At 40.6% G+C, this 10,919-nt stretch overlaps 1 protein-coding gene across 5 annotated transcripts in view; it reads right to left on the reverse strand.

Moving 5' to 3' along the window:
- The window catches only part of NSD2 (nuclear receptor binding SET domain protein 2), an 84,288-nt gene that overhangs the window by 2,086 nt on the left and 71,283 nt on the right, over positions 1 to 10,919 (reverse strand). For all 5 annotated transcript variants that reach the window (XM_088139428.1, XM_088139429.1, XM_088139426.1 and 2 more), the window contains 5 exons: positions 10,765 to 10,868; positions 9,319 to 9,588; positions 7,751 to 7,867; positions 6,426 to 6,567; positions 2,598 to 2,704 (listed from right to left, as the gene is read on the reverse strand). In XM_088139428.1, the coding sequence (XP_087995554.1) occupies positions 2,598 to 2,704; positions 6,426 to 6,567; positions 7,751 to 7,867; positions 9,319 to 9,588; positions 10,765 to 10,868 (740 nt within the window). The remainder of the gene's footprint in view (positions 1 to 2,597; positions 2,705 to 6,425; positions 6,568 to 7,750; positions 7,868 to 9,318; positions 9,589 to 10,764; positions 10,869 to 10,919) is intronic.

Genomic DNA, 10,919 nt, shown 5'->3' on the forward strand with positions numbered 1-10,919 from the left:
TGATGATGATGAATCCATTTTCCAGATTAGGAGACTAGTGCAGTCCTTAGGAGGAGTCGTTTTAGCCAGCAAACACATTTGGAATTATAAAGACCCGCTGAGGGAACTCTCGCAAAATGGTTCTGGGGTGGTGGCTGACCTCGGCAAATGGCTGGCATGGAGGGCTGAACCAATGGCAAAGCATTGGCTTACCAGAATGCTACCCATCATCCACTCCTATCTTCCTGCAGGAGATACTCTAGGACTACTCAACTTTCTCGCCTTTCTGAGCAGTTGGGCAGACTCCTCCACTAAGCACAATCCGTAGTCATTTTCTAAGGAAAAGTAACTAAGTCCCATTTGGGGCCCAGAGGCATTCTTAGAAATAAAAAAGAGTCTGGAAGCTAGCTTTGCAAACACCAGTTTTCCATTTTCTAATTAATGTTCTTTTAAATGTAAAAATTCAAGTGGAGAAAGGAACTTAAAGGGCATCAAGGGAATGATCTGGGGGCACGTTAGTGATCCTGGACAGCCCGCTAACAACTAGTTGGGCTCTACCTTGATGTACCTTTATTCTCGAGAGACAGTCCTCCACTTTCCAGTCTTGAGCTACCAAGTATAACTGGTAAGACTGCCAAGAGGATAGTCCAGAACATCTCTCAAACTTTTGAAGTTTCTCACTGGTGTTCAACAAACTAAGAGGCTGAATCTAAGGAAGATATTTGGTCAGGTTGTCTTAAAAAAATTACAGGATGTATCTAAGGAGGTGTGACATCAAGAGAAACTAGAAAAGACATACAGTGGGGCAAAGAAGTATTTAGTCAGCCACCAATTGTGCAAGTTCTCCCACTTAAAAAGATGAGAGAGGCCTGTAATTTTCATCATAGGTATACCTCAACTATGAGAGACAAAATGGGGGGAAAAAATCCAGAAAATCACATTGTCTGATTTTTAAAGAATTTATTTGCAAATCATGGTGGAAAATAAGTATTTGGTCACCTACAAACAAGCAAGATGTCTGGCTCTCACAGACCTGTAACTACTTCTTTAAGAGGCTCCTCTGTCCTCCACTCGTTACCTGTAGTAATGGCACCTGTTTGACTTTGTTATCAGTATAAAAGACACCTGTCCACAACCTCAAACAGTCACACTCTAAAGTCCACTATGGCCAAGACCAAAGAGCTGTCGAAGGACACCAGAAACAAAATTGTAGACCTGCACCAGGCTGGGAAGACTGAATCTGCAATAGGCAAGCAGCTTGGTGTGAAGAAATCAACTGTGGGAGCAATAATTAGAAAATGGAAGACATACAAGACCTCTGATAATCTCCCTCGATCTGGGGCTCCACGCAAGATCTCACCCCGTGGGGTCAAAATGATCACAAGAACGGTGAGCAAAAATCCCAGAACCACACGGGGGGACCTAGTGAATGACCTGCAGAGAGCTGGGACCAAAGTAACAAAGGCTCCCATCAGTAACACACTACGCTGCCAGGGACTCAAATCCTGCAGTGCCAGACGTGTCCCCCTGCTTAAGCCAGTACATGTCCGGGCCCATCTGAAGTTTGCTAGAGAGCATTTGGATGATCCAGAAGAGGATTGGGAGAATGTCATATGGTCAGATGAAATCAAAGTAGAACGTTTTGGTCTAAACTCAACTCGTCATGTTTGGAGGAGAGAGAATGCTGAGTTGCATCCAAAGAACACCATACCTACTGTGAAGCATGGGGGTGGAAACATCATGCTTTGGGGCTGTTTTTCTGCAAAGGGACCAGGACGACTGATCCGTGTAAAGGAAAGAATGAATGGGGCCATGTATCGTGAGATTTTGAGTGAACACCTCCTTCCATCAGCAAGGGCACTGAAGATGAAACGTGGCTGGGTCTTTCAGCATGACAATGATCCCAAACACACCAGGCGGGCAACAAAGGAGTGGCTTCGTAAGAAGCATTTCAAGGTCCTGGAGTGGCCTAGCCAGTCTCCAGATCTCAACCCCATGGAAAACCTTTGGAGGGAGTTGAAAGCCCGTGTTGCCCAGCGACAGCCCCAAAACATCACTGCTCTAGAGGAGATCTGCATGGAGGAATGGGCCAAAATACCAGCAACAGTGTGTGTAAACCTTGTGAAGACTTACAGGAAACGTTTGACCTCTGACATTGCCCACAAAGGATATATAACAAAGTATTGAGATGAACTTTTGATATTGACCAAATACTTATTTTCCACCATGATTTGCAAATAAATTCTTTAAAAATCAGACAATGTGATTTTCAGGATTTTTTTCCCCATTTTGTCTCTCATAGTTGAGGTATACCTATGATGAAAATTACAGGCCTCTCTCATCTTTTTAAGTGGGAGAAGTTGCACAATTGGTGGCTGACTAAATACTTTTTTGCCCCACTGTATATACAAGCATTCTCAAGATGTATTTCAGGGTTACAGAGTGTTCAGCAGATTCTTGATAAAGTTGTTTTGGCTATGGTGCTAACTCTATGGCATAGAGTTAGTTGTTTATACTGAAATTTATACTGAAGTCACAGGCCATCCTTATGGTATAATTTGGGGGAGCAGAGAAATCTATCAAGCAATACATTTGACTCTTTACGTACTCATACATACCTTTGGTCTGTCTCCCAGAAAGCCACTACAGTTTGGAGCACCACATTTACACACTGTTTTTTCATTGCCCAGACAATCAAGATTGTAATTAAAGGTTAGTTCTGTTCCTGAGGGGAAAACAAGAGGAAACTATTATTGTAACCATCATTAAAACAGGAACATTGGCACATTTTCCAAAAGATGCTCCCGTTTCACCTCAGGGTGACTGTGGTACAAGACAGCAAGGGAAGGGAACCAAAGATACACTCTCACACTATCAAAAAAGAGGCAGATGTACACGTGGACACACAAATGCTTCCTAAAAACTAAAACAAAGTTAAAAGAGGACATTTGAAACTGTACTAACCCGCAGATGAAACGTGACAAGCAATGGCACAAAAGTTCGTAATGCTACTGGAAATGCCTAAAGGTTGGTTAATGAAAGATAAGAAATACAGAATCCAGATCTTCTGCCTGAAATCTCTTTAAGATGGACATAAATTTCTCAAAGAACAGACAAAATAGAAGAAGCAGAGGTCACTATATTCATCTCAGTAGTCATGCGATAAATTCTGATAGCTCCCTTTTGCTAGCATTGAAGAAAGGTATTAAATTGAGCTATTATAAAGATCATTCAGGCCTATTTGGACCTGCAACAGCTGGACCTTTAGCTGATAGACTAGAAAGATGGTACGTGCAGAGTTTCTCTGTATATATCAGATGTCTTTGGAGTATGTCTCCTCCCTGATGATGCTTGGAAACTTAAATTCAAGTACTTAAAGCAATTATTTGTCTGTAACCCTCTTTTTTATCAACCTGTAATTGGTAAGTAATGCATGTGATCTCTCCTCATATCCATTGGTGTCATGGCCATCAGCACTGAAGATACCAAGAGACCCTGCCTCTCCAAACAGCCTATGTTTACTTTTTGGCTTTCAGTAAAGCCACTTAGTTTATCTCTCCCAGCCCAAATCTCCTGACGCAGTATTGGGTCAAACACCGAAATATCAAAATGAGATTTCAAATTCACTGAACAAATGTCCATTCATTCAGCAATGCCTCGTGACACTTCCACGAAGGACAATCAACTTGCTTATATATACTTCCTTAAAATACCTTGACATAGGGTTCTCGGGTGGACAGATGGCAAGTTTTCTGGAACATCCATGAGCAGACCTTCAGCAAACTTTAAGATGTGTGAGTGTGCCATTTCCTGCATGTTTAGCTGAATCAGGACTATGTGGTTAAAGCTCAGACCAAGCACCATGGGCCAGTGACCAGGATGAATTGTCAAAGAGATGAGATAGGGACTGAAATCCTGGTTGACTTTAGTTTCACACTCTGTATGGGCTCAACATCTCACAACTGAATTGATTAGGAGCAACTTATTAAATAAAGCTCCGGTGCAGACCAATGTCTGGCTTCCCAGCCTGGCTGAAACCGGCACTCTGTCATCCTAATTTCTAAACTGACATTGGTTCTGAACTCTTTCTGACGACCAGTTGGGTGCTGCTTGAAAGCCTTAAATGAGCACTTCATTCAGGAGTCCTGATTTCTCTTCACTTGGAATGCTAGAAATAATTCTCTGTCCTTCCCTGGTTTACAACTGCTTTCAGTAGGTATCGACTCAGCAAGTAAAGTAGATATAAGTTGTTCCCACCTTGAAGTAACCACTGCTTGTGGCCGGAAGAATAACTAAACCCTCTTTGGATGTGATATTCCACATGATGCCTTTTCTTATTATTTGTCTGTCTATATGCTTGATGAACACGGAAGTGATGCCAGCTCTTTGAATGTGTAACTTGTAGCTGTGAAACTTCAAGAGACGTAGTGCTGGCTATCAGCTTGGCTGGTTTCAAACAAGGGTTGGATCAATTCATGGGGATCAATGGCTATTAGCCTTCGTGGCAGGGTGAAAGCCTCTGAAATCCATCTGCTTGGAGACTAATGGTCGTCCTTGTGCAATTTTGTTAGCCACTAGGAGAACAGACTGCTGGACTAGATGGGTCAGGGGTCTGAACCAGCACGGCACTGCTTCTGTACTTATTCTATTCTTAGGCTCTTTAGGCCAAATAGTGGCCAACTTCATTGTCACAGAAAACCCAAGCTGATGTAATCTGAAATAGTGATATCCTCCCCCCCCCCCCCTTTGTAGGAGAGAAAGAGGAATGCAAGCCTGTTTGAAAGTTAATACAATTCTCATTCTGGAAATCTATTTTGTCAGCTGCTCAATGGGCCCTAAATCTCAACATGTTAATACTGACAGTAGAGAAATCGGCTCAACAGTACCCCATCTTGCCAACTCGTGCCTGATATTTTATGGACTGAAACACAATCTGTTTGCAAAAGCTAGTCTATTTAACCAAATTAAATATATATTTTTCTTTTTGAGGGAGTGACATCTAGTTGACTTGGAGGATCTTTTGGTGTCTTGTTTTTGCCAGGCCCCCAACAGTCTGTTGAGAGTCAATCTGATAGCTCATCGCCCACTTGGGGGTATTTCCCAGAAAACGTTTTTTAATTTGGAGAGAGCAATATCCCTGGCACACTAAGATGAACTGTCCAGAGGAGCAGATGAAGGATCTTGCTTGGATCTAGCTCCAGATACAAATCCAACATTGCAAATGTTTTAGGGGAAAGAGAAAAGATTTAGACACTTGATGCATTTTTTAACCGTTCTAAGTTGTTACGGTCTGGTGCCATTTTGTGCTACCTCCTCACTAGCTACCAATGAAGTTTGTTGTGAGATGTTTTTTGCAAAACAGGTTCCCACCCACTATGGCCCCAAAGGTACATTTATATAAGCAGAATCATTCTCAGCACTACATTAAATTAAAAGCCTTGGAGGACTCGGATGTCCATTGTGTGCAGCACAGAACACCTGCAGAAAGGCAGAAATAAGTTCCTTTCAAAACAAGGATGATCCCGAAATGCACTTCTGCAAAGGTCATTCTGTTTTGCTGGTTTAAAAGAGAAGCTAAGCTGGTTATTTTCTGAAACTGAAAGATGAAATTGCCTTAACAGAGTAATAACTTCAAACCAATATTCATGCAATTTTAATTAAAGACGACTTTATGTCTAGGCAAGATTCTACTGTTTTAAAATTGTATTGTAGGGGATAATATTTAAACACATACATGTAGCTGTTATGAACAGCACAATTAGATAACTCATGGCTACACATTACGGTTTTACACCAAGACCTAGCAAATACTGTTGGAAATTCTGGACAAAGAGACATTTGAGCAAAGGAATCATGCATACCCAGTTCAGAGCTTTGAACCTGAAGTACGTCAGCAGCTCCCCAGAAAGGAAACCAAAATTAGGATAGCAGACAGTTGTGGGTGCTGTTGTTTTCTTTTTGTTATTAAGGGTCTCAATATTCGTGAAATTGGTATTTCCACAGGGAGAGAGTTAACGAGTTTGAATAACTGGTGATAGCAAAGCCCACGAAGCCATCACAAACAAAAAACGGGGTCAGAGTTAATACTGAGAGGCCATTTGGTGGCTGCCTGACTTTTGAGACTTCCAAACATCACTTGGAAGACTGGATTGCAGAGGGAAACTGTTACATTTTGGCCGACTGACAAGATCAGCTTGGAAAAAAGCCCGCATTTTCTGTAACGAAGTTTTATGTAAATTGGCACTTTGTTAAATGAAATCATTGTTTATCTGTTTTTCATGGCGGTTGTTCTGCTTCATTAAGATGGTAAGTTAAGCGCACACTTTTAGTTTTAAGGACTTTTCAGCTACATCACAGTCAATATAAGAAACTGTTCTGAACAGGTTTTAAGGCTTTTTTTTTTTTAAAAGGCTTTCATGGTATGGGAGCTGCTCAGTCATCCGTACCTGCAGGAATGTCACACACTGCAAACAATCCTACGCGGGTGTCGCCATGTACCGTCCATTTCAGGGTCTCACAGTTTGGTTGGCAGCTGTGATTCATAAAGCGAGAATAGTTCCCTTTTGGTCCAGCATCAATTATGCGGTCCTGGAAGTCAAGGGATTCAATAAAAAATCTGATTAACACCAGTACCATTTTAACATGGTTGCTCTGACAGAAACAGAGACCTAGTCACACAGGTGGTTATTCAGTCGAAATCAAATCTGTCAGTTGTAATTTTATTATGCTCTCTCACCCTTCACGAGAAATTTAGAATTCTACAGTTAAACACAGTTCTGACTTGACTAATTTTGCCTTACGGTAATATCACACCACATAGCTAAATAAGATACCTGGAAAATATACAAAAATGTGTCAGAAATATAATTATTCTTCAGTTTTGCTTGGGAAAAGAAGGTATGCTTTCTAAACAGATCTTTGGCTACCTGTTTTGAGATGAATTTACAGAGATAAAATTTTTTGCATCTTCAATGGAAAAATGCCAGAACTGGGTTTTTTAAAAAACAAACCCCAATAGCCCTCTCTTGAAAAGCAGGGAGGGGAGAGATACTGCTATTAAGCATTTCCAGCCCTTGGAATATGAATGGGTAACAAACAAAACTTTTTATGCAGATGTTGAGATTCTCCTCAGTTATTAGACCAGTGTTTCTCAACGTTGGTAGCTTGAAGAGCATGCTGGCTGGGGAATTCTGGGAGTTAGGGTTAGTAAGTCCACACATCTACAAGCTGCCAAGGTTGAGAAACAATGTATTAGACCATTCAGCAACTATTCTGTCCTAGTCTAAGAGCCAGAGGTTACAAAGTAGGTGAACATGTTCAATGAAGTTGAAGCTTCAGCTCTTTCTGACAAAAGCATTGTTAGATGAAAGACGCAGAGCTACAATATAACACAAGCTTCTATTCCTCAGTTCAGATTATATTCAGAGTGTAATCCAACACACATCTACATAAAAGTGAACACCATTACATATAATAGGACTTAGACCTAGATAAGTGGATACAGTAGCAATCATAATAGAAAATTAGGTGTCACGGAAATATTAGCACTTCCTGTTCTCCCAATTTCTACATGGACATTCAAACTCATTCTTAAGCCAAGGAGGTATTGATAAATAGGTTTATTCATACTCTTTTTGTGGTAGTTTTGTTCACTGAGAGAAGAATAGCACAGAATGAGAATGTTGCTATTGCTGACTAAAAAGCAAGTTTATAAATACCAGTATTAAGGTCAAATATGGGTGCCAACTTGAGCCATGTAAAAATACTGTACCTTATCAATCGTAAGCATGTAAAAGTGTGTGATGTCATTTTCATGAGCATATTTGATTCTTGCCATACATTCTCCTTCATCAATTACCTCACCAACATACTCATTCACGAACTCACCCTGAAGAACAGAAAAGCATGACTGCTCAAACTATGCAAAATCTGCCTTGACTTAGTGGGTATGCACAACCATTGATCTGGCCAATTTTTCAGTTGATATAATTAAATCTAATCCCAAAGGCTGCATATTTTGGCCTCTGCTCAATGTACTTTTTCCTTGGTCTTTTATGATATATACATTTTGAATCACAGCATCCCTGCAGAAGTCTAAAAACAGGCTATCAAAGCCAGGGATCAGATCTCCAGCATTTGGTAAAATATTTCCTTTTTACCTTGTAAATAGAAAACAAAATGGACCTAGCTACAATTCCCTAAAGACATTTATGGGCTGATGCTGCTACACCATCCAGCATTTGCAGCAGCCTACAACTTTCAACAACAGGCATGGCAAACTTGCACCTTAGGGAGCTGGGGATACTCCAGCACTCCTCAATCACTGAATGTCACTGAATGTCAATGTTCAGGCTGCTGATAATCAGCGATACCATTTCCTGCCATTAGGAAGCAAGAAATACATGAAACTGTAATATAAACCCAGAAATCAGCACATGTGCAGACAGACAGATAATTGGATGAGATGTCTATCTCCATACTATTGCAAGATTTTAATACATATTTTTTAAAATGTATTTTGGGGATCAGCGAGTATCCCTTTCATGGTGTTATGACAGCTATGTTGCTGGATGTATTGCCAATCCCCAGTACAGGTAGCCCTTGTTTACTGACTGCCTCATTTAGCGACCGTTTGCAGTTAAGATGGTGATGAGAAAGAAACTTTGTGACCAGTCCTCGAATTTATGACCTTCGCAGGTCTGTAAAGCAAAGGAAAGCTGAAGTCAGATCATAAGTCCAGCTGTGGTTTCACTTAGCGACCGCTTTGCTTTACAACCAAGTTGCCAGTCCCAATTGTGGTTGCTAAACAAGGACTACCTGTAGAAGCCTTATTATATTTACAGTAGATAAGTGGATATAGGATTGCAATATAAAATCACAATATAAAAAGAAAGAAACGAAGATTCCACCCAAAGAAGAAATGTAGAAATTCCTGGCTCAGCCACATCTATGCCTTGCCTATCGTTAAGCTGCTCTTGTGACCTTTACCCTCTGGAGTTATGGAAAACCCAATGCTTTTTGCACTCCTCTATTTCTCTTCCCAAGCATGCATGCAAAATATAAGGTCCCCCACCCAACGACTGCTCACTCAGGACCTACAGGAAATTAAACAGAAGAATCAATACTAATTGAATCATAAAAGAATCATAACTAAAATGTAAATTTTTATATTATCCTTATTTTATCTTTTGCATGCACACCAAAACAGAAAGGTGGGATATAAATCCAAAGAAGAAATAAACAACTAAAAAAGAGAAACTCAGGAATTCTTCCTCCTAAGAAGAACTGAGCCACTGCTGCAAGCCTTCCATGAGATACTGCAGCTCCCCTAACCCATACCTTTTTAATGTCCCTCTTGGCGACTAAGCCCCAGCCTTTGCCCTCAGTCCTGATTATCTTCGTCTCGGGGTACTGGCGCTTGGTAAAGCATTGGTTCTGGCAGCGCTCTCCAGCTGGACACACTTGTGGGTGGCATTCATACATTAACATCCGGTTTAGACATTCGGAATCAAAACCACAGGGGTTTTCGTCAGAAGGTTTACAGTTGCATTTGGGAATCTCAGAAATATCCGCAGTGTAGATCTGAACCTTTCCAAATGGCTTATTTACCTGGCATATAAAAGAGCCAAAGCAGGCACTGAGCATGTTCCTCAAAAAAGGCAAACAATGTTCTAGCCCAAACTCATTCACCCCCATTAGTACTTTACGCTCATGTCTGTTTTCCACAGCTCCATCTCTTACTCTCTACCACTTCATCTGCTGTTATGGGACCTCAAATGCATTCATCATTCCTGATGTTGTTCAGGTTTTGATGTCTTTTTGCTTGCACACCACCATGTTTGTCTCCTAGATGGCCGGAAAGCAGCAGACCTCCGGGTTCTAGCACTCATGCCTGCTTCTATTTTCCCAGCGTCCCACATGGGCCCAATGTGCTAATCCTAACCCAGCCAGCTTCCTTCTCACAATGAAAAGAAGACAACTAGCTGTGTAAGGTTAGTCTGAGGGGCAAAAGAAGCCACAAGGTACCCAGCAATTCAGTGGTGGGGGGAGAAAAAAGTGAGATTACATCCTAAATTTAGCATTCTTTGCTGTATGCAAGTGTGAGTTTGAGACAAGAGAATTAACTAATGTAGGAAATCTCTTCACGCCTCTTCTCTCCAAGTGTTTTTTTGTAACACATATATAAATACATAAAAATATCATTAATACCATATAATGTAACACACATTCCAGAAGATTCATTAGATGCTTTTTTGATGGTGTTGAAGATGTCTAATTCCTACTTTACGGATGAGCATTTTGAAAAAAAAAAAAATCTTCTGTCACGAATATTTTCCTTTAAGTAACTGGTAAAAAGTCTGATTTATTTTAAACACTTTTATAGTTGCACAGTTCTATTTCCCACACGTTTATATCTCTATAAATCTGAACTCCTTGTTATTATCATTCAGCTTGTCAAGTAGAACTAAAATCCTTTGGGAATATCTTATCCTTTTCCAGCATGTTTTATTTAATAAATTAATGCACATGAATTGACTAGAAGAAAAAGACAATTAAAACATTTGTCTCTAGGAAATGTACTCCTGTACTTAAAAATGGCCTTTTACTTCTTCCCCTGACAACCGATACAAGTCTCCCCACAGTACCCCATTTAGGCTAATTCTGACCTATGGAAACTTAAAAGGGGTCCCCCCATCATTCCCACGAACGATCAATCGTATCTCATCCCAGGATAACCTGAGCCATTGCTGGGCCTTCTGACTAATTGCCCTCAGAGCATCTTACCTTGATATGTTTGTAAGGGGGAGGTTTGCGTTCATTTTCTTGAGTTTCTTTGGCTTCACGTTGAAATTTTATTTCTCGAAAGCGTGTTTCAGCGTCTTGCAAAGCTTAAAAAAAAAGTGGGTAAAAATTACAGCTACAAATATTTCCTATATGAA

Source organism: Python bivittatus, unplaced genomic scaffold (genome assembly GCF_059951505.1).
Source record: "Python bivittatus isolate LINGU-HERP-01145 unplaced genomic scaffold, Pbiv_v1 ctg000210_np1212, whole genome shotgun sequence".
NCBI lineage: Eukaryota > Metazoa > Chordata > Lepidosauria > Squamata > Pythonidae > Python > Python bivittatus.